The 19,483-nt window shown below is 45.2% G+C and overlaps 2 protein-coding genes and 5 non-coding genes across 8 annotated transcripts; 1 reads left to right on the forward strand and 6 right to left on the reverse strand.

Moving 5' to 3' along the window:
* The first annotated feature begins 7,597 nt into the window (after window positions 1–7,597).
* Window positions 7,598–12,585, forward strand: IDH3B (isocitrate dehydrogenase (NAD(+)) 3 non-catalytic subunit beta). Of its 2 annotated transcripts, none has more exons than XM_043883365.1 (12): window positions 7,598–7,676; window positions 7,796–7,876; window positions 8,002–8,100; window positions 8,194–8,314; window positions 10,072–10,132; window positions 10,210–10,342; window positions 10,447–10,580; window positions 10,673–10,775; window positions 10,856–11,002; window positions 11,233–11,327; window positions 11,436–11,496; window positions 12,157–12,585. In XM_043883365.1, exons 1-12 carry the CDS (start codon window positions 7,641–7,643, stop codon window positions 12,241–12,243), a joined length of 1,158 nt encoding a protein of 385 aa, XP_043739300.1. In that variant the 5' UTR covers window positions 7,598–7,640; the 3' UTR covers window positions 12,244–12,585. The 2 variants fall into 2 exon arrangements, with proteins under 2 accessions (XP_043739300.1, XP_043739301.1); XM_043883366.1 differs by having other exon boundaries at window positions 12,449–12,585.
* NOP56 (NOP56 ribonucleoprotein) lies at window positions 12,577–17,984 on the reverse strand. The gene is made up of 12 exons (XM_043883364.1): window positions 17,868–17,984; window positions 17,624–17,713; window positions 17,152–17,266; window positions 16,372–16,533; window positions 16,023–16,221; window positions 15,495–15,682; window positions 15,262–15,413; window positions 14,975–15,075; window positions 14,461–14,609; window positions 14,119–14,240; window positions 13,802–13,933; window positions 12,577–13,039 (listed from the first exon to the last, which is right to left on the reverse strand). Exons 1-12 carry the CDS (start codon window positions 17,868–17,870, stop codon window positions 12,668–12,670), a joined length of 1,785 nt encoding a protein of 594 aa, XP_043739299.1. The 5' UTR covers window positions 17,871–17,984; the 3' UTR covers window positions 12,577–12,667.
* Window positions 14,003–14,073, reverse strand: LOC122682312. The gene has a single exon (XR_006337328.1). It is a non-coding gene; the product is annotated as a small nucleolar RNA SNORD57 (small nucleolar RNA).
* LOC122682313 lies at window positions 14,332–14,402 on the reverse strand. Its single transcript, XR_006337329.1, has one exon. It is a non-coding gene; the product is annotated as a small nucleolar RNA SNORD56 (small nucleolar RNA).
* LOC122682334 lies at window positions 14,826–14,911 on the reverse strand. Its single transcript, XR_006337348.1, has one exon. It is a non-coding gene; the product is annotated as a small nucleolar RNA SNORD86 (small nucleolar RNA).
* On the reverse strand, window positions 15,800–15,935 carry LOC122682323. Its single transcript, XR_006337338.1, has one exon. It is a non-coding gene; the product is annotated as a small nucleolar RNA SNORA51 (small nucleolar RNA).
* On the reverse strand, window positions 16,702–16,773 carry LOC122682339. The gene has a single exon (XR_006337352.1). It is a non-coding gene; the product is annotated as a small nucleolar RNA SNORD110 (small nucleolar RNA).
* Window positions 17,985–19,483: the final 1,499 nt, after the last annotated feature.

The raw sequence follows: 19,483 nt of genomic DNA on the forward strand, positions 1-19,483 counted from the left end.
AATATATAATATGCACCAACATATGAGCACCTCAATAATAAAGGAAAGCTATTACCCATAAAAGAGGAAATAGCAACACAATAATAGTAGGGAACTTTAATATCCCACTCACAAAAATGGACAGATCATCTGGACGGAAAATAAGGTAACACAAGCCTTAAATGACACATTGGATGTGATAGACCTAATTGATATTTATAGGGCATTCAATCCAAAAACAGCAGAATACACTTTTTTCTCAAGTCCACAGGAAACATTCTCCAGGATAGATCACATCTTGGGTCACAAATCAAGCCTTGGTAAATTTAAGAAAATTGAAATTGTATCAAGCATTTTTTCTGACCACAATGCTATGAGATTAGATATCAGTTACAGGGGAAAAAACTGTAAAAAATACAAACACATGGAGATTAAAAAGTATATTTCTTAATATCCAAGAGATCACTGAAGAAATCAAGAAGGAAATCAAAATATACCTTCAAACAAATGACCATGAAACATGATGACTCAAAACCTATGGGATGCAGTAAAAACAATGCTAAGAGAGTTTATAGCAATATAAGCCTACCACAAAAAATGAGAAAACCTTCAAATGACCAACCTAACCTTATATTTAAAGCAACTAGAAAAAGAATTAAAAAAAACCAAAATTAGTACAAGGAAAGAAATATAAATATCAGAGCAGAAATAAATGAAAAGAAATGAAAGAAACAATGACAAAGATCAATAAAACTAAAAGCTAGTTCTTTGAGAAGATAAACAAAATTAACAAGCCATTAATTAGCCAGACTCATCAAGAAAAAAGGGGAGAAGATTCAAATTAATAAAATTGGAAGTAAAAAAGAAGTTACAACAGACAATGCAGAAATAAAAAGCATCATAAGAGATTACTATGTGCAACTATATGCCAATAAAATGAATAGCCTGGAAGAAATGGACAAGTTCTTAGCAATGTACAACCTTCTAAGACTGAACCAGGAAGAATTAGAAAATATGAACAGACCAATCACAAGCACTGAAATTGAAATTGTGATAAAAAAAATCTATGCAGAGAAAGCTTTTGACAAAATTCATCACTCACTTATTATAAAAAAAACTCTCCAAAAAATTGGCATAGAAGGAACATACCTCAACATAATAAAGCCCACATATGACAAACCCACAGAAAACATTATTATCAACAGTGAAAAACTGAAAGCATATCCTCCTAAGATCAGAAACAAGACAAGTACTCTCACCACTACTATTTAAACATAGTTTTGGAAGTCCTAGCCACAGCAATCAGAGAAGAAAAAGAAATAAAAGGAATCCAGATTGGAAAAGAAGAGGTAAAACTCTCACTGTTTGGAGATGACATGATACTATATACCAAAATGCTCACCAAAATGCCAAAATCACAAAAAATGCCACCAAAATGCAAGAAAACCCACCAAAAACCCACCATCAAAACCACAAAAAATCCCACCAAAAAACTACTAGAGCTAGTCAATGAATTTAGTAAAGTAGCAGAATATAAAATCAATACATAGAAATCACTTGCATTTGGATACACTAGCAATAAAAAATAGAAAGAGAAATTAAAGAAACAATCCCATTCACCACTGCAACATAAGAATAAAATACCTAGGAATAAACCCACCTAAAGAGACAAAAGACCTGTAGGCAGAAAACTATAAGACACTGGTGAAAGAAATTAAAGATGAGGTGATAAACAGATGTGAGGTATACCATGTTCTTGGATTTAAAGAATCAATATTGTCAAAATGATTATATTACCAAATGCAATCCTCAGATTCAATGCAATCTTTATCAAATTACCAATGGCACTTTTCACAGAACCAGAACAAAAAATTTCCAAATTTGTATGGAAACACAAAAGACCCCAAATAACCAAAGCAATCTTGAGAAAGAAAGATGGAGGGAGGAATCAACCTCCCTGACTTCGGACTATTCTACAAAGTTACAGTCATCAAGACAGTATGGTGCTGGCACAACAACAGAAATATAGATCAATAAAACAAGATAGCCCAGAGATAAACACACACACATATGGACACCTTATTTTTCACAAAGAAAGCAAGAATATACAATGGAGAAAAGACAGCCTCTTCAAAAAGTGGTGCTGGGAAAACTGCACAGCTGCATGGAAAAGAATTAAATTAGAACACTTCCTAACACCATACACAAAAGTAAAATGGATTAAAGACTTACATGTAAGTCCAGAAACTCTGAAGCTCTTAGAAGAAAACATAGATAGTATACTCTTTGACATAAGTCACAGCAAGATTCTCTCTGACCCACCTCCTAGATTAATGGAAATAAAAACAAAAATAAACAAATGGGACCTAATAACATTGAAAAGATTTTTCACAGCAAAGGAAATTTTAAACAAGATGAAAAGACAACCCTCAGAATAGGAGAAAATAATTGCAAATGAAACAACTGACAAAGGATTAATCTCCAAAATACATAAGCAGCTCACACAGCTCCATTTCAGATCAACAAATAATCCACTGAAAAAATGGGCAGATGATCTAAACAGACATTTCTCCAAAGAAGACATACAGATGGCCAATAAACACATGAAAAAGATGCTCAACATTGCTCATTATTAGAGAAATGTAAATCAAAACTACAAAGAAGTACCATATCACATCAGTCAGAATGGCTACCATCAAAAAAATCTACAATAAATACTGGTGAAAATGTGGAGAAAAGGGAAACTTTTTGCACTGTTGGTGGGAATGTAAACTGATACAGCCATTATAGAAAACAGTACTGAGATTCCTTAAAAAATTAGGAATAAATCTATCATATACCCCAGCAATTCCACTATTGGGCATATACCCTGGTGGTGGTTTGATGGTTTAGTTGCTAAGTCTGACTCTTGTGACCCCAAAGACTGTAGCCCACAAGGCTCCTCTGTCCTCTGTCCAAGGGATTTCCCAGGCAAGAATACTGGAGTGGGTTGCCATTTCCTTCTATAGGGGATATTCCTGTTCCAGGGATTGAACCTGGGTATGCTGCATTGCAGGCAGATTCTTTACCGACTGAGCCACCTTGCATGGACCATAGCCTGCCAGGCTCCTCTGTCTATGGAATTTGCCAAACAAGAATACTAGAGTGGGTGGCCATTTCCTCCTCTAGGGGATCTTCCCAACTGAGGGATTGAACCCAGGTCTCCTGTATTGTGGGGAGATTCTTTACAGTCTGATCTACTAGGTAAGCCCTTTTCACTTTCTCATATACCTCGCTGCATGCTAAGTCACTTCAGTTGTGTCTGACTCTTTGCAACCCCATGGACTGTAGTCTGCCAGGCTCCTCTGTCCACAGGATTCTCCAGGCAAGAATACTGGAGTGGGTTGCCCTTTTCTCGTCCAGGGGATCTTCCCAACCCAGGGATCGAACCCACCTCTCTTTACGTCTCCTGCATTGGCAGGCAGGTTCTTTACCACAGTGCCACCTGGGAAGCTCTGAGAAAACCACAATCGTAAAAATCACATGTACCCCAATGTTCATTGCAGCAATATTTACAATAGCCAAAGGACATGGAAGTAATCTAGATGTCCATCAACAGATGAATGGATAAAGAGGATGTCCTACATATGTAAAAAGGAATATTACTGAGCCATAAAAAGAAACAAATTTGAGTCAGTTGTAGTGAGGTAGATGAACTTAGAGCCTCTTATACAGAGTGAAATAAGTCAGAAAGAGAAAAACAAGTATCATATATTAACACATATACATGGAATTTAGAAAAATGGTCCTGGTGAGCCTAGTAAAGAATGGAGTTGTGGACTCAGCAGGGGAAGGTGAGAGTGGAATGAGTTGAGAAATTAGCATTGACATACATACACTATCATGTGTAAAACAGATTAGTAGGAAGTTGCTTTGTAACACAAGGAGCCCAGCCTGGTGCTCTGTGAAGACCTAGGTGGGTGGGATGGGGGGTGGGAATGGAGGTTCCCGAGGGAGGAGATATGTATGTGTATATATATATAATTATGACTGATTTGTGTTGTTGTATTGCAGAAACCAACATAACATTGTAAAGTAATTTTCCACCAATTAAAAAAATTAACAGGAAAAAAGAAGTTCTACTTTGGGGGGCTCTTCTCACTGAAATCACCTTTCTTATTCTCTGCTGTCTCTGATCTCTTGGTGTCTCCTGCTCACCAAGAGCAGACCCTAGAACCTGGATCCCAGCCTTTTTCCTGCTTCTGCTGATGACATTATCCTAGGTGACTGTCATGGTGACACATTACCCATCCAATGTTGTGGGTCTCAGTCCTCTTCTGCTGGAGTCTTTTCAAGCTCTCTTCTGGATAGACTCCTATAGTTCCATCTGGTACTTCTTTATCACTGGCATCTACTCCATTTCCAAAACAACTGGTGGAAACACCCTCTTCTCCTTCCAACTTACTTGCTCAGTGAGTTCCACAAGGTCTTCTCTGACTATTTGGGGATCTTTGGTTCTTTTTTCCACCGGTCTATCCATTAGATCTCTTCTGAATGGCTTCACTTCCCTCCTGATCCCAATACCCTCAATGCTCTTGTATCTCTCTCTGGCAAAATACATCTTTAGATAAACCCAAGTTTGGCTTTCTTCATGGAACCACACATAATCATAACATGATAAGTTCATGGTCACCATACCAACAGGGTCCTCAGTATTGCTCACTAATCCCTCTTCATTTCTCTTAGCCCTAGAACTTGAACCAGTCTTACTCACTACTCCTTACGGTACCTCATCTCCTCAAACATACCTGTTCTCACTGGATCCCAGTGCACCATGGTCATTCTCATCTCCACAGAATAGCAGGTACCTTGTCCAGCTTTTCTTTGCCAGCTGATGCATCCAGTCCCCCAACTGCTTCAGGTGTTGGTCATTAACTGCTCACAACTACCCCCTTCTCTGGGAGGGTTGTCTGTGGCCAATGGAGCCTCCAAGAGCCAAAGAGGTCTGGAAGATTAGGCAATGCAGGGCCAAAGCAGTTATTAAGCCTTGCTTCAAACTGGGACAACCCTGAGACATCATTCCTGCTCCAGGGCTCCCTAGAATAAGCTAAGGTAGACTCCAGCTGAGGTTATATCTTGCTGAGCTCCATCCCTTGTCTTCTTCTTAGGAAAGGATTCTAAATGCATAAACTAAAACAAATAGGATTATAAATAAAACTTATTATGTTAATAATAATGTTAATGCAACCTTTTAATATAGTGCTATGCATGCTGCTTTATTCATGCATTAAATAAAATCTCACATTAGGTCAAATAATATTAAAGTAGTGATCAGAGCAAATAATATTTCAAGATATCTGTGACAAATGAAATGCAGCATGAATTATAATTCCTGTTATTGATAAGTCAAGGGTACTACAAATAGCACTACACTATCACTTATATGTTCATTTTAAAAAATGCGTTTATTTATTTGGCTGAGCCAGGTCTTAGTTGTGGCATGCAGGATCTTTCTCTAGTTGCGGTGCTTAAACTCTGGAGCGTGCAGGTTCAGTAGTTGTGGTGGTGGCCTTAGTTCCTCTGTGCATGTGAGATCTTAAGTTTTCCAACCAGTGAATGGTACCAAGTGACTCATACCCCTGAATAGCAAGGCAGAGTCTTAACCACTGGACCACCAGGGCAATCCCTCACTTTACATTAGTAATGATAGGAAACACTAAGTTTCAGTTAGAGGTTATTGAGAATAAAGAAGGGATTTTTTTATTTTCCCCATCCAGGTTCATGGTACTGATTTCTACTGACGGATACCTAGAGCTCTGGTTAGGACCCCTGAGCTGGAGTATTTATAGGCCTAGGAAACTGACATTCAAATCATCCAGCCTCACACTGAACACTAATGTATGCTTCATAACAACTCGAAGGAACAAGATGGTTTAACCCCTCTCACTTGTCCAAGAGTCTGGTTAGGGAACTTTCCAAGGGTCTGGACTGAACTTCCCTATTCTCAGGTAGTATCAGTAAGAGATGCCTTAATAGGAACTCAAAGTCCAGGAGAGCTCGCCAAACTCACCGGAAGAATACAATGACCCGAAACAATGATGATCACATTTCCTTGGCCTCAGTCATTTGGTACCATTCATCAATTCCTTTCACTCTTTTGACAGCCACACAGCTTGATATCAATGAGCAGATGTTGTTTGTCAGACTGGGCTCAGATTTGTGCAGAATTTAGGTATGGAAATAACGTTGTAGTTGCCCTCAAGGAAATCAATATTTCCTGGGATGAAAATTAGATTATCAGAGATTAGACTAAGATGGCACATCTCCTTTCCCGCCCTAAATTTCCTAAAGTGACAGAAAATATAGCTTTGAGAAATTGTAGACCTCCCACTTTTTCTCTACTAGAAAGAGCAATGTTTGGAAGAAAAAAATGGTGGTGGATGGCAAGAGCAGTGTGTAACTTAGGACTAGGGAGTCTATGAAGGCAAGATGGTGCTGTTCTCTGGTTTTGATTCTGGAGATGGAGGAGTTTGTCACATTAATGCTAACATTGATAATTATATTATCATTTATAATATCAATTAGCTATATTATTAACAGCCTTTTATCGACACAGAACTTTGCATGTGTTCACGTTTCTTACACATTTATTTTCTAATTTAAATCTTTTCACCTCACAACAGTAGAGAATGCCCTGCCAGAGAAGAGGCACAAAGCCTGTTCTTGGTCCCCAAGATTAGAATCACTGCATTCTTTCCCTTGGGCTGGGAGAATGCCCTGCACATTTTTGGAAGGATTAGGTACATAAATCACAGGCAATCTAGTTAGTGGTTCTTAAATTTGTGTATCATCTGAGGGAGCCTGTTAAATATGCTTTCTGGGGTCCCAATCCTGAAATTTGGATTCAGCAAGTCTGGAGTGACATAATTCTGCATTTTAAACAAATGCTCCATGTTCACTTGTGCCATGTGCTTTAGGCATGTACTTTATAAACAGCGTGTGACTGAAATTTAGAAAATCGATCTGAATTTTCCTTTTAGGGTCACACAAGGTTGAGATAATTTGTCTCTAATTACTATCCTGCTCAGGGGAGTTCAAGCCTAGGCTACACTATTAGGAAACAAAGGTCAGAGCAAAGAACACCACCACCACCTAGGAAAAAACAACGAGGAAACTTGATTAATACAGATTAATAACCGGGCAGGCTCGGAGACTGAAGAAGCCAGGCACACACACACCTTCTCCTATACATTGTGTGGTGTTCATTAACGTCTTTAGTGTCGGACATACGACTGTTCAGTGAGAACTGATGAAAAGAATAACAAATAAGAGGACACAAAAACATTAAGACATATTCTTCAGTATTGTTTTTCAACTTGCTATTAAATTTAGGTCCCCGTTTGATAGAAATGAAACCTCATATTCGCCTTTAATGTTATTTTCAAGTTTCAACCTAAATACGGTGACTGAAAGTAAAGCAATAAACAACGCAGCTCTCTGCCGCATCAGGGGGTACCGGAAGAGGTGAGCCCAACAGGATGCCAGCGGAGGAAAACCACCGTGTAAGCTGTTTTGGTTGGAAGAAATAAGGGTACCGCCCAACATCCCTGCCGAACCGGAAATAGGGGCCCTGGGCCGCTCCAGCTTCCGGCGTCACTTCTCCGCGACTTCCTGCGAAGGACATGGCTGCCCTCGGCCGTGTCCGCTGGCTGACCCGAGTGAGGCCCGGGACACGAAAGGGCAGGCGGGAGGGCGGCGGGTTTGTACCGGGCTCACAGAAGTATTCGGGGCCAGAGGCGCCCAGATCCGACTTAAAAGGCTTGTGTGTCTGTCGCAGGCACTGGTCGCCGCTCCGAATCCCGGAGCATGGAGGAGCCTGTGTACCTCAACCGTGGCGCAAGCCTCCTCGCGGACCCAGGTAAGCGCAGGCCGGGCTCCGGTCTCGCCCACGCCCCTGACATCTCCTCTCCTGGCCATTCCCTCCACCCCGCCCCAGGACCCCTGTCCTCGCCCCAGCTCTAGCTTTGCTGCCCCTGCTCGCAGGGTGAGGACGTGAGGGTGGAGGGCGCCTTTCCCGTGACTATGCTGCCAGGAGACGGCGTGGGGCCTGAGCTGATGCACGCCGTCAAGGAAGTGTTCAAGGTGAGTGGCCTGGGGCGTGACAGGGACGATGGCTTGAGTTGGAAAGGACTTACTCGATTCTGATCCTGCGATGTTTGGCACCTGTTCTTGAAGGCTGCCTCTGTCCCAGTGGAGTTCCAGGAGCATCACTTGAGCGAGGTGCAGAATATGGCATCTGAGGAGAAGCTGGAGCAGGTGCTGAGTTCCATGAAGGAGAACAAAGTGGCCATCATTGGTATGTGTGTCGAATGGTCATTAAGCTTCCCTCAGCACACATTAGTACATTAACTCTTCTGAGTTCTCACCACTGATTGGTGACAATCAGTGGGAGCCCAGTTGGAAACCCAGGAGTTGAAAGATCATGTGCCTCATGCTCTATGCAGGAAGGCTTTATGAATCTGTAGTCTGTCGTGGGGCTACGTCATGGGTCATTGTGCTCAGGCCCGTCAGACTCTTTGCTTGGACTGTAGCTCGCCAGGCTCTTCTGTCCATGGAATTTTCCAGGCAAGAATACTGGAGTGGGTTGCCATTTCCTTCTCTAGGGAAATGGTCCTCAAGTCTTGTTAATTGTGTCTCAGAAATGCCATTTCTAGCTGCCTCTTTTCTGTCTTTCTGCTTTCCTACTGTAACTGCCTCATTAGACTTTTTGGCTTTCAGTTCTGCCCCTACAGTCCATTCTCTACAGCTCTTCTCTTGGAAAGACCACCATGACTGCCAGTCCCAGCCTTAGGGTAGGAAAGTAAGTTTGTTATGAGTTTTTCTGCCTCAGCTTTTCTGCCTTTGTTTCTGCAACATTTGTTCTGTTGTTTGGTCACTCTGGACTGTGTTAGTTTCCAAATAATGTGTACTGTCTTGACTTTTGCTGTTCCTTCTGCCCACAGTGTTCTCCTTTTGGTTCCTCCTGCCAGAATCTTCCTTACTCACTGTATTAGTTTCTGAATGCTGCCACAAATTACTGTAAACTTGGTGGCTTAAAATAATAGAAATTTTATTCTTTCCCAGTTCTGGAGGCCAGAATCCCAAAATTAAGGTGTTGGCAGAGCTTCACCTGAAGAGTTGAGGAGAATTTTCCCTAGCCTCTTCCAGCTTCTCTGGTGGCTCCTGGTAGCTACTGGCATTCCTCAGTGTTTCTTGAGTTGTAGATGTGTCACTTCAGTCTCTGCCTCTGTCTTGATATGATTTTCTCCACTCTGTGTCTGTATCTGTTTCTCCTTCTTTTCTTGTATAAGGACTTGTTACTGGGTTTAGAACCTACAAGGATCCAGTGTGAATCCATCTCAAGATCTTTTACTTATTATATCTGCAGACACTGTCTTAACAAATAAGGTCACATTTACAGGTTCTGGGGGTTAAAACATGGGTATATCATTTTGGGGATCACTATTTAACCTGGTACACTAACTTAAACTAAGGTCTGGCTGAAGTGCCAGATGTTCTGTGATACTTCCTGGTACTGCCAGAGGGAATTTCTTCTCTGCTCCTGTGCATGTTGCTAATACCTCTCCCATGGTATTTATCATGTCCTTCCTATTAACTTTCTTCCTTCAGTGCATTGTTTGCCCCTTGAAGACAGGAGTTTGTGTGTTTTTTGGTTGGTATTCCTAGTGCCTGACACATGATATGTGTTGGTTGAAAAGATGTCACATATGTAGACACAGAAACATCAAGAAAGGTCACAGATCTAAGTTGTTTCTCAACCTATTTAATCCAGGCCCTTTCAGAATATGAGAACTTTTTTTTCTGTTCTCTTAGGTCATTTTGAAGTTTCAACATAGTCTGGTGACTAGAAATGAAACAGTGGACACAGTGTTTCTGGTTTTAACTACATTCTTCTCCTTTGCCCCTTGCCTCCAGAGGCATTTAAGGGTCACTTATTTGGGAGTGTGAGGTGGGAGTCTGGATTGCATTATGTCACTGAGGAAACACCAATCCGGGTTTCCTTGAACTTGGCCTGTGCTTGATCCCGCCCCAACCTCTACTTTGTTTATGCAGGAAAGATCCACACCCCAATGGAGTATAAAGGGGAGCTAGCCTCCTATGATATGCGGCTGAGGTAGGTGATGGGAGGCTATTGGTGAGTGGGGTCCTGGGGCACCAGGCACAGTGTTTATGGCTCTACCCTATCCCCAGGCGGAAGTTGGACTTGTTTGCCAATGTAGTCCATGTGAAGTCACTTCCTGGGTACAAGACTCGACACAACAATCTAGATTTGGTGATTATTCGAGAGCAGACGGAAGGGGAGTACAGTTCTCTGGAACATGAGGTGAGGTCCTAGAAACTGTGGGGAGCAGGGGTGAGGAGGGGAGAGAGGCATAGCTCCTTCTTCCCTTCTTTCCAGTGTCACTCAGCTGCTTTTCTCTCATGCAGAGTGCGAGGGGTGTGATTGAGTGCTTGAAGATTGTCACTCGAACCAAATCACAGCGTATTGCAAAGTTCGCCTTTGACTATGCCACTAAGAAGGGGCGGGGCAAGGTCACGGCTGTCCACAAGGCCAATATCATGTGAGGGACATAACTTTGCATGGGGTAGGGTCCTGGGAAGGTAGCCCCCAGCACTCTCCCAGCTGAATCTGTTCCCTTTGGTCCATGAACAGGAAACTGGGAGATGGGTTGTTCCTGCAGTGCTGTGAGGAAGTTGCTGAACTGTATCCCAAGATCAAGTTTGAGAAAATGATCATAGACAACTGCTGCATGCAGGTAAGGCCCTCCCAGTGTCTCTGCTCTCAGTGAGGAGCAAGGCAGGGAGTTGGATTTATGTCTCTTCTCCATGCCCCCAGCTGGTGCAGAATCCTTACCAGTTTGATGTGTTGGTGATGCCCAATCTCTATGGGAACATTATTGACAATCTGGCTGCCGGCCTGGTTGGGGGCGCTGGTGTGGTTCCTGGTGAGAGCTACAGTGCAGAGTACGCGGTGTTTGAGACGGTGAGTGAGGTCACCTCCTCCCTCAGTCCTCTTGTGTGTGCCCTTCATCTGACCTCATATCCTCCAGTGCATCCCCCTGGCCGCCTCATGACCCTGGCCTACTCTTGTCCCCCCAACCCTTGCATCTTCTCAGTGTTCCCGGCCTGACCTCTCATGTAATGCCCTTCCCTGACTGCAGATTCTGCAGAATGTCTGCTGCTAGTGACTCTGGGCTGCTCATCTGTCCACAGGGTGCCCGGCATCCATTTGCCCAGGCAGTGGGCAGGAATATAGCCAACCCCACAGCAATGCTGCTGTCAGCTTCCAACATGCTGCGGCATCTCAAGTAGGTCACCGCCAGACTAGGATGGTGGCTGGGTGGTTTGGGGAACACAGTTGGGGAAATCAGGAAGATGATGTGGTGGTAATCTAGTTTTTCTGTCCACATTGGCAGTCTCGAGCATCACTCCAACATGATTGCCGAGGCAGTGAAGAAGGTGATCAAAGTTGGCAAGGTGAGTTTAGAAAGGCTATGGGGTTTAGGGTCTTGGCACTAATTTCTGGGAACCTGAGTTGGGGCCTCCTTTCCCTCCAGGTCCCCAGAGCTTCTGCTCTTTCCCCAGTCCTGTCAGGGCTGTTCATTTCTCTTCTCTTGGCTGTCTCATTCTCTTGATCATCTTTGCCTCCTAGTTTCCCATCTGCTATTTCCTCTTTCATCCACTGGCAGAACTTGTAGCTTCCTATCTAGTGTTGGGGGGAGATGGAGGAGCAGAGGGAGATAGCTGATAAGATGAGGCACCACTTTCTCCATACCTGGAAACCTATCCTTATTTGCCACTCCCCTGCAGTTGTCTTTGCTCCCACCTGGTCTCCTTTATTTCCTCCAAGGTATCTTCCTCCTGTCTGACTTGCCTTTCCCATCTCACTCACGCTGAGCTTCTTACCCTGCTGAGGCTGCAGCAGAGCACAAATAGTGGCTCTGGCCCTCAGACAGGAGCGCACAGGTTTGTGCTTTTCCAAACCTGGCTGCCTCCTTGCATCTCTGCTGCATTGCATCTTGTTTTCCTGGCCTTGTCACCCTCTTTTGGATTCCATTTCCATCACATTGCCCTGCCCCTCAGCTTCATGGGCTCTCTTCTCTTCTTCACCACGGTTATTGCCGGTGGTGGCTGTAGGTACGGACTCGAGACATGGGCGGCTACAGCACCACAACCGACTTCATCAAGTCTGTCATCGGCCACCTGCACCCCTATGGGGGCTAGAGCCCTTTATTCCCTCCAACCTCACAAGGACCATACACCTCCCTTCAGTACTGTGGACCAGAGAAGAGCCCTATACCTCTAGACCATAATTACCTTCTGGGCAGAGCCTAGGTTGTTGGGAGCTGGCTTCCTTAGGGAACAGTTAGGTGGTGGGGGTTAGGGATGGGGCCCAGGCCACAGAGATGATAACAATTCTCCCCTACAGGTTCGAACTTCTGACATGGGTGGTTATGCCACCTGCCAAGACTTCACTGAGGCTGTCATTGGTGCCCTGTCCAACCCATAGGTCCCACCCACACCCATGTTAAGGTGTCCAATAAAACATGGTATGACTCTTGTGAATTTGTTTTTATTTTTATTGGGCTCTAGGGGATGGGATGGGGAATACCTCTGTAAGTTATGTCCCACTAGGAAGATGTCCATTCTAACTTTCCTGGGAGAGCTTTCGGAGCTTTTTCTTTTTCTTGGAGCCACTGCTCTTGCTGGCAGCAGCCTCTTCAGGTCCACTGCTGAGTGGCTCCTCCTTGGACAATTTCCGTTTTTTCTTGGGGACCGTCTTGTTTTCTGACTCATCAGGGTCAGTAACTGTTTCCTCTTTGGGAAAAGATTTCTTCCTCTTGGGAAGACTTCCAGTACCGGCTGTCTCTTCAAGATCACTACTAACTAGCTCTTCCTTGGAAAAAGATTTCTTTTTTTTGGGTTTGGAAAAAGAGACAGATGGGTCTTCCATTCCATTCTCCTGAAGAGCCTCCTGGGGCTTTTGCTTTTTCTTCTTTTTGGGTCTTTCACTTGTCTCCTGATGGCAGAAAGGGAAAAATGGGTATGAAGTAGTGTCAACTGTTTTATGTACACATATTCATGTTAGAATTCCAGCTGTTAAGCACTCAAGGAAGAAAGACTAGTGAAAATGGCATTAAAACTGCCTAGTGTTTCTGGGATGATTTTTAATAGAATGGCTTAGCTTTGGAAATCCATGTCAAATCAAAGGTAACCCCCGCCCCCCAATCACTTAAAAGGTAGACAGAACACACAATTATCCTTAGGTAATCAGACTATCCTTAGGTTTACAGAAAAACCTCACCATGCTGGTCACAAAAAAGAATCATGATGCCAAGTGCCAGAGGGGACCCTGAAACACTGGCACTGCTGACAATCCTAGGGAGAATGATTCTACCATAGCAGCACACTGGAGCCCTCCCTGTTCCCCATTCCCAGTATGAGATGCTAGCATCTCTAGACACATCTGAATAAGCAGTGCAGTTTGCACCATCCCTGGTTAAGAACTCCTGGAAGGCAGCAGAGGCAGAACACACTCGCCCAGGGAATGAACAGATGTTGCTACAAACCAGCTGTCTGGGCTCTTGAGTGAGTTTTCTCAGCACCTATCTCCTTCCTATAGAATCAAGAGGTAGATTTTGAGACTTCAAGTCTTTATTTCAATCCAAAAGCATGTACTGTAGACCCTGACTTGAGATGCTATATTCTCTGTTCTGCTGTTTTCTTGTCCTATATCATAAGATCTTTACCTAGGGCTGAGGACTAACAATTTACTACTGACCTCACACTCCTCCAGGGCACTGCTATTTTCTGAAGCCAGGGCAATTGCAGCCAGCCTTTTCTTTTCCTTCTTCAAGCGTTTCTTCTCCTGTTTCTCGAGCTTCCTAGTAATCTCAGCAGCCGCTTCCTCTGCCTGGCCAAAGAAAGATGCTGAAAAGGCTTGAAGACCTCTGGTTCCCCAGGTCTCTCTCATGGTTTTGTTGGATCAGGCTCATTAAATCAGTTTTTTGCCTCCACTCTACAAGGTCAGGCTAAGACAGTTCATCACCTCCAACAGCCAGCTCTGATTCTACCCCACCTGACCTGACCCAAACTGACCTGAACCATTGCCTCCTTCATGACATCCAGATTCTTTCGGGGAATCTCTCCAGTCTCATAGAAGGACAGCCGCTCCTCAACTTGTTCTCGAAGCTTCTCCCCAAAAACACTGGTGGGCACCTCTGGATGTGTTTATATAAGTAAACAAAGCACATCAGCCCCTAGCAGGACAAACTACTAGCTCAACCTCCAGCATTCCCCCTACCCTCAGCTTTACTCAGACCCAAAGTATCAACACTCACTAGGTGAACTGCTGTTGACGAAAAATACTGCCATCATTGTAGAAGCTGCTAGGGTAGTCAGCCTCCCCACCCTCCCAACTGCCCACTCCCCCACCCATACCAGAGAAGCAATCGATTCGTGAGGCAATACTGCATTTGTTTGCCAGGTATCGGGAGATGCGACCTTTGTTCTTGGCAGCTGCTCGGCCAATGAAGGTAGAGTGGAAAATGAGTCCATATTTTGGGGTGTTACCCCTTGTCTTCAAGGCTCTGGGAGAAGAATATTCAGCGGAGACTTTTAAGACCAGAAATTTCAACCGTGTTAGCTAAGGCAGCGCCTCCCTTCCCTTTCCCCAGTTTCCAGAGTGAGCCTCAGGCCAGGTTGGGTTTCTACCCCACCTCATGCCAACCCACCGCTCCCAGAGGCAGAGGGAAGGCATCCAATGTCGCTGACCTGGAAACTTGGTCCCTTTGCTGGGCCCAGGGAATCACTCAGACACCAGGACTGGCCATCACCCCCATAGCAGAGGCCTGTATAGGTCAGGGAGCCCTGGTCAACCATCACTGTGATCCCCAAACAAGCAAGTGGGCACCAGAAGTGGCACCTGAGTGTGAGCAGGTGCCCTCACTGGTACCTGAACAGGGCCTTTTCAGCCCCAAGGATCTGCACTGTGGATGCTGGATACTTGGCCAGATTGGTGAGACTGCCAGCGTGAGCAATGAGACGTGCACCTACCTAGAGAAAGAGTCAAGGAGTCAAAGAAGCTGGAATTGCCAACGTACCAATTGCATAACTTGCTTCAACCTCCTCCCGATCAAGTTCAAGTGGGGAAGATATGACAGGTCACAAAATATGACAACAATATGACGAATATACATGGTAATCCCATAATCCCCCATATTTTGGTTTCCCATGACGCACCGCTTCCCCAATTAGGGCAGACAGGCTGGGGGCTACTTGGCTCATCTTGGATCGCAGGTAAGTGTGTAGACTTTGACGGTACTCTGACAAAGACACCACACGGCTGGAGAAGCTCTCGATGTTTATCAAGTCAATGGCTGATATGTCCATGCCTAAAGAAAGTCAAGTGTGAATGCAGAAGCCCAATATTCAGAGCCCCATACCTTATCTTCACTGCTAGGCTCTGTACTGACCCATGGAAGACCGTGAGGCATCCAGAATAGCCTTAGCCTTGGCTGCATCCATTGTCAGCTCCTCCAGCTTCTCCAACTTTTCTTCATTAAGCTCCTTCCGGTTTCCAATGAACTGAGCAAGGCGGCAGTACGTAGCATTGTCATTGATGATCTTTACCAGCTCAGGAAAGTGATACCCATACCACTCCCTGCAAAGAACCACAATCACTCCCTGGCCCAGCTGTCATGCCTCAAAGCTACACTTGGCCCTCTCCACATCTATTTTATGCCTGGAGGAAATGGGAACAAATCAGATCCAAAAACCGCCATGTCTCCCCATTCACAATACAGACCAGGTAAAGGGCCTGCCTGGGCTGAGGTGTATATGGGGTGGATTTACTCTGCCTCCTCTTTCTATACAGTCAGTGTAAGAACACAGCCTGTGGTAAGCATCGGGAGGCCCAGCTCTACCAGTCCTGATCTCAGGATTCAAAATTAGCTAACCCACAGACCCAAGACCTTGTTTCTCAGGTCACCCCTGCACTTTACCTGACACGCATGGAGAAGGTATTGATATCCTTATCCAGCTGGTCCAGGAGGCTAATGGACTGGATAATCATGTTGTCCACTCGGTTCACATTAAACTTAACTTTGGCACGAGAATAGCTGTGTCCCAGCCCCAGTTGGGCTTTACAAGCAGACAAATCAGTGAGACCTTTCACCAGGTTGTGGAAATGCAGACGAACTCCTAGAAGAGGGCGAGACTGTGAGTAAGTAAAGGCTCTGAGCTAGCTCCTGCATGCACAGGCACCAGACAAGCAGGAGGGCTTCTAAAAAGCAAACTGCTAGGTTTCCAGACCCGTCCCCCCACCAGCTCCAGATTTCAAAAATGTCTCACCTCGAAGGATCTCGGCTATGACACCTCCAGTCTGGCAGTTGTACCCTAACTCCTCTTGTATAGCTGCACCTATCTTGGGGTCCCCAACCCCCAGAAGTACTTTCTTCTTTTTGGGTGGTAGGTGAGTCTCCAAGAGCAGGCGGAGGTCCTCATGAACAACACCTCAAGGCAAAGAACAGAGCTCCCATTAACATGCTGAAGGATGCTTAAATCATAAAAAGGGATCTTGTCCCCTCAACTGCTCATCAGTGACAGACTGATCTTACATTGGTCTTGCAGAGAATGCTAAGATGGCCTGTGCCTAGAGAGCCCTCCTCTTGCTCAGAGGCTTTGCTCAGAGATATGGAGACATCACTGATTACATTCACTCAGGGGATTGACAGACTCAAGTCATCACTGCAAAGCCAGCATCAACCATAGGAGGAACAGCACTCAGGCCCAATAACATAAGTGTAAAATATATTACTGAAAGCTTGAAACACCCTTGAGCACAATGGATGTATTTAGCATCAGATCTGTCTTCTGGGACTAAAACTCTTTCTCCAGGCTTTTAGCATCAAAATTACCCTTTGCAATCAGCTGAAGAAACCAGCAGAGAACCACATTTGATTAGATCTACCATTATACCAGCCCCTCAACCCCAGCCTGATTTCACTTAAAATCATTTATTACTACAGTGCCTACAGGAAACAAAGCCTACATTCTAGGTTGTTAAAGGGTTAACAGTACCAAGAACTACATCTCGGGTCATCTCCCTACAATATTTAGTGGCCAACTCACCTTCAGACACAGCGTTGGCATTTTCCAAGGCAACCTGGGACGAGGAAAAGGGACAAAAGGCCACAAGACGAACGATGTTGTGGAATTTGCCCAGGTTCAGCACGCACTCCTCCACCTGGGGGGAGAAAGATGAATGATTTCCTTCCTTCCCTCTTGCCTCTAGTAAAGCAGCAGCAGCTCTCGGACCTGAACGCACTTTTAAGACCAAGCGAACACTAAAGATGGACAGATCAAGGGCCCCAAATCTCGGTTCCGCTTCATCGGTAAGAGGTGGAGTCTGGAAAGCTTACTTTTTAATGCTTCAAACGCAATTCTAATCACGAATGCAGGTAAGGACCCCCTGCTTTGGAGCTGTCGGGCCCAGCGCACCTCCCAATGCGCGGCCAGCCACGTGGGAGCGCGCGGTGCATGCTGGGGCCCGCGCGCCCCAAGGGGCTGCGGAGCCGCCGGCTAGCCCACCATGTCCACCCACCTGCGGCAGCAGAAGGCTGATCTCCTCCACCTCCTTCAGCGCCAGCAGCGCGTAGCCGACCGCGTGCTCGAAAAGCACGTGCAGAAGCACCTGAAAAGGCAGCAGGGACGCCAAAGTAAGCACCGATCCCGCGTCTGCCCAACCCCGTCCGCGGGGAAAGCCCTGGTCCCAGCCCACGCTCCGGCCCAAACCCAGGCCCAAACCACGGCCTCCGACTCGCCCGCAACCTACAACCACTCCTCACCATGGCGCTCGCTCCGGGTCCGGCTGGCACTGCGGCGAGCGCGCTCTGGCGCGCGGAACCAGGCTCCTGAGGCCACACCCCCGTCTCGTCGGCCAATCAGAGGCCGGGGACGGTACCTTCCCGCTCCTCGGGAGGGGTCGCCCGAGGTGGTACGGCCCGCAGGGCGGGGACTGGGGCGCGAGCGCCGGCAAGTCGGCCTTTTCCGGTGTCTGCTGCCGCATGGTTGTTTGGTACGCGCCGGCAGGAACGGGCCCAGCAGGCTGCAAAATGGTTTGGAAAGGCGCTTTTCTGGCTAACTGTCCATTCAGTCTTGTTTTCATCCTGTAAATTACAGACAGCAGAGCTTAGTGGGATCCGGGCTGGAGGCCCCCGCGCGGATCGCGGCGACACTTCAGAGCAGAAACTCTTGCGGAGCCTGGTCTCCGCAGCGCTAGGCATCTCAGGACCTAGGCCCCGCCTCACGGCCCCAGGATAACCAGGACCCCCTGTGTCCCCACCCAGCAATAGGGGTCTACCCTCTCCCCGGCCAGGGTTATGCGCGGGCTTTCTTCATCACTGGGGCGGAAGCTGGGCCTACGGCGCGCTGGCGCGGATTTTGAAGTCGTGATTCCCTTTGGCTGACTTCGTGCATTTCAGTTATATTTTATTTTTAAAAATAAGTGCTTCAGGCGCTGAAGTAGGAAAGAAAGATGATCCCATCTTTTCCCGGTTCGGTTTATTGTTCCCTGCTTAGGCAGAACCTTCCTTTTGCGGGGCCACGTGTCAGGCCCTGGTGCACTGCCCAACTTCTTAGTACCTCGTTAGTTCCAAGTGAACGGGGGCTGCTGTCGTGTCCTCTGGGTATCTTTATGGCACTCAGGCGACTGTTTTGAAATTATTGATACTTTTGCTTTAATAATGTCTGAGTTACAAGTCCAAAACCTGGTAACCCCAAAATGGTATATATATATTGGTAAATTTAAAAATAAATCATCTTAAGGGGATTTTCACAACTTAAATTCCCACAACTAGCGTGCATTTGTAAATTCAAGGTATTTTCTTAAGCAGTTCAGTTATTTGACAAGATTCAAGTACTGAGCTCTTAAAATCTAGTAGATTAAATTTTAATCATAAATCTTAAAATCTCATGGTCTTAATATTGCTTACAAATGTGCTTACATTTTGTTGCCTGTATCCACTTGTAATCCTGAGTTCAGACTCCATCTCATGTTTTAAAACGGAATTGGATCAGTTACTCCATCTCATGTTTTAAAATGGAATTGCAAAATTAATCTGTTACATGAGAATGTTAAATTCTTAAGCATTATAAATGCCAAATTAAATAGAAGTTTCCAAAATGTATCAGAAAATAAGCTATGACTGATTTACTTGATTACTTCTATACTCAATCCTAAATATTCCTGGGGTTACAGGTGCTTGTCTACTAAAGTAGGGAATTTCAGAGGAGAGGTTGGAATATGTTAATCAGTTTGCAGAATTAATTTAGACATTCTTGGCCAGTATTAAAAAAGTAGGATGAAAAATAAGGAAATAATAGTCCATCACATAGAGTAAGGGGTATTGGTTTGTAAAATTTTTGTTTTACACATATATACATATGTGTAAACATACATATA

Source organism: Cervus elaphus, chromosome 23, assembly GCF_910594005.1.
Source record: "Cervus elaphus chromosome 23, mCerEla1.1, whole genome shotgun sequence".
NCBI lineage: Eukaryota > Metazoa > Chordata > Mammalia > Artiodactyla > Cervidae > Cervus > Cervus elaphus.

Coding starts and splice junctions, on each gene's coding strand:
- NOP56 (XM_043883364.1), bottom strand. Junction 15,683..16,022: donor ACCTTCTCCATGCGTGTCAG/GTAAAGTGCAGG, acceptor GGTTCTTTGCAG/GGAGTGGTATGGGTATCACT. Junction 14,241..14,460: donor ACGAATCGATTGCTTCTCTG/GTATGGGTGGGG, acceptor AAACACATCCAG/AGGTGCCCACCAGTGTTTTT.
- IDH3B (XM_043883365.1), top strand. CDS start 7,641: ATGGCTGCCCTCGGCCGTGTCCGCTGGCTGACCCGA. Junction 7,677..7,795: donor GTGTCCGCTGGCTGACCCGA/GTGAGGCCCGGG, acceptor TGTCTGTCGCAG/GCACTGGTCGCCGCTCCGAA. Junction 10,776..10,855: donor TAGACAACTGCTGCATGCAG/GTAAGGCCCTCC, acceptor CCATGCCCCCAG/CTGGTGCAGAATCCTTACCA.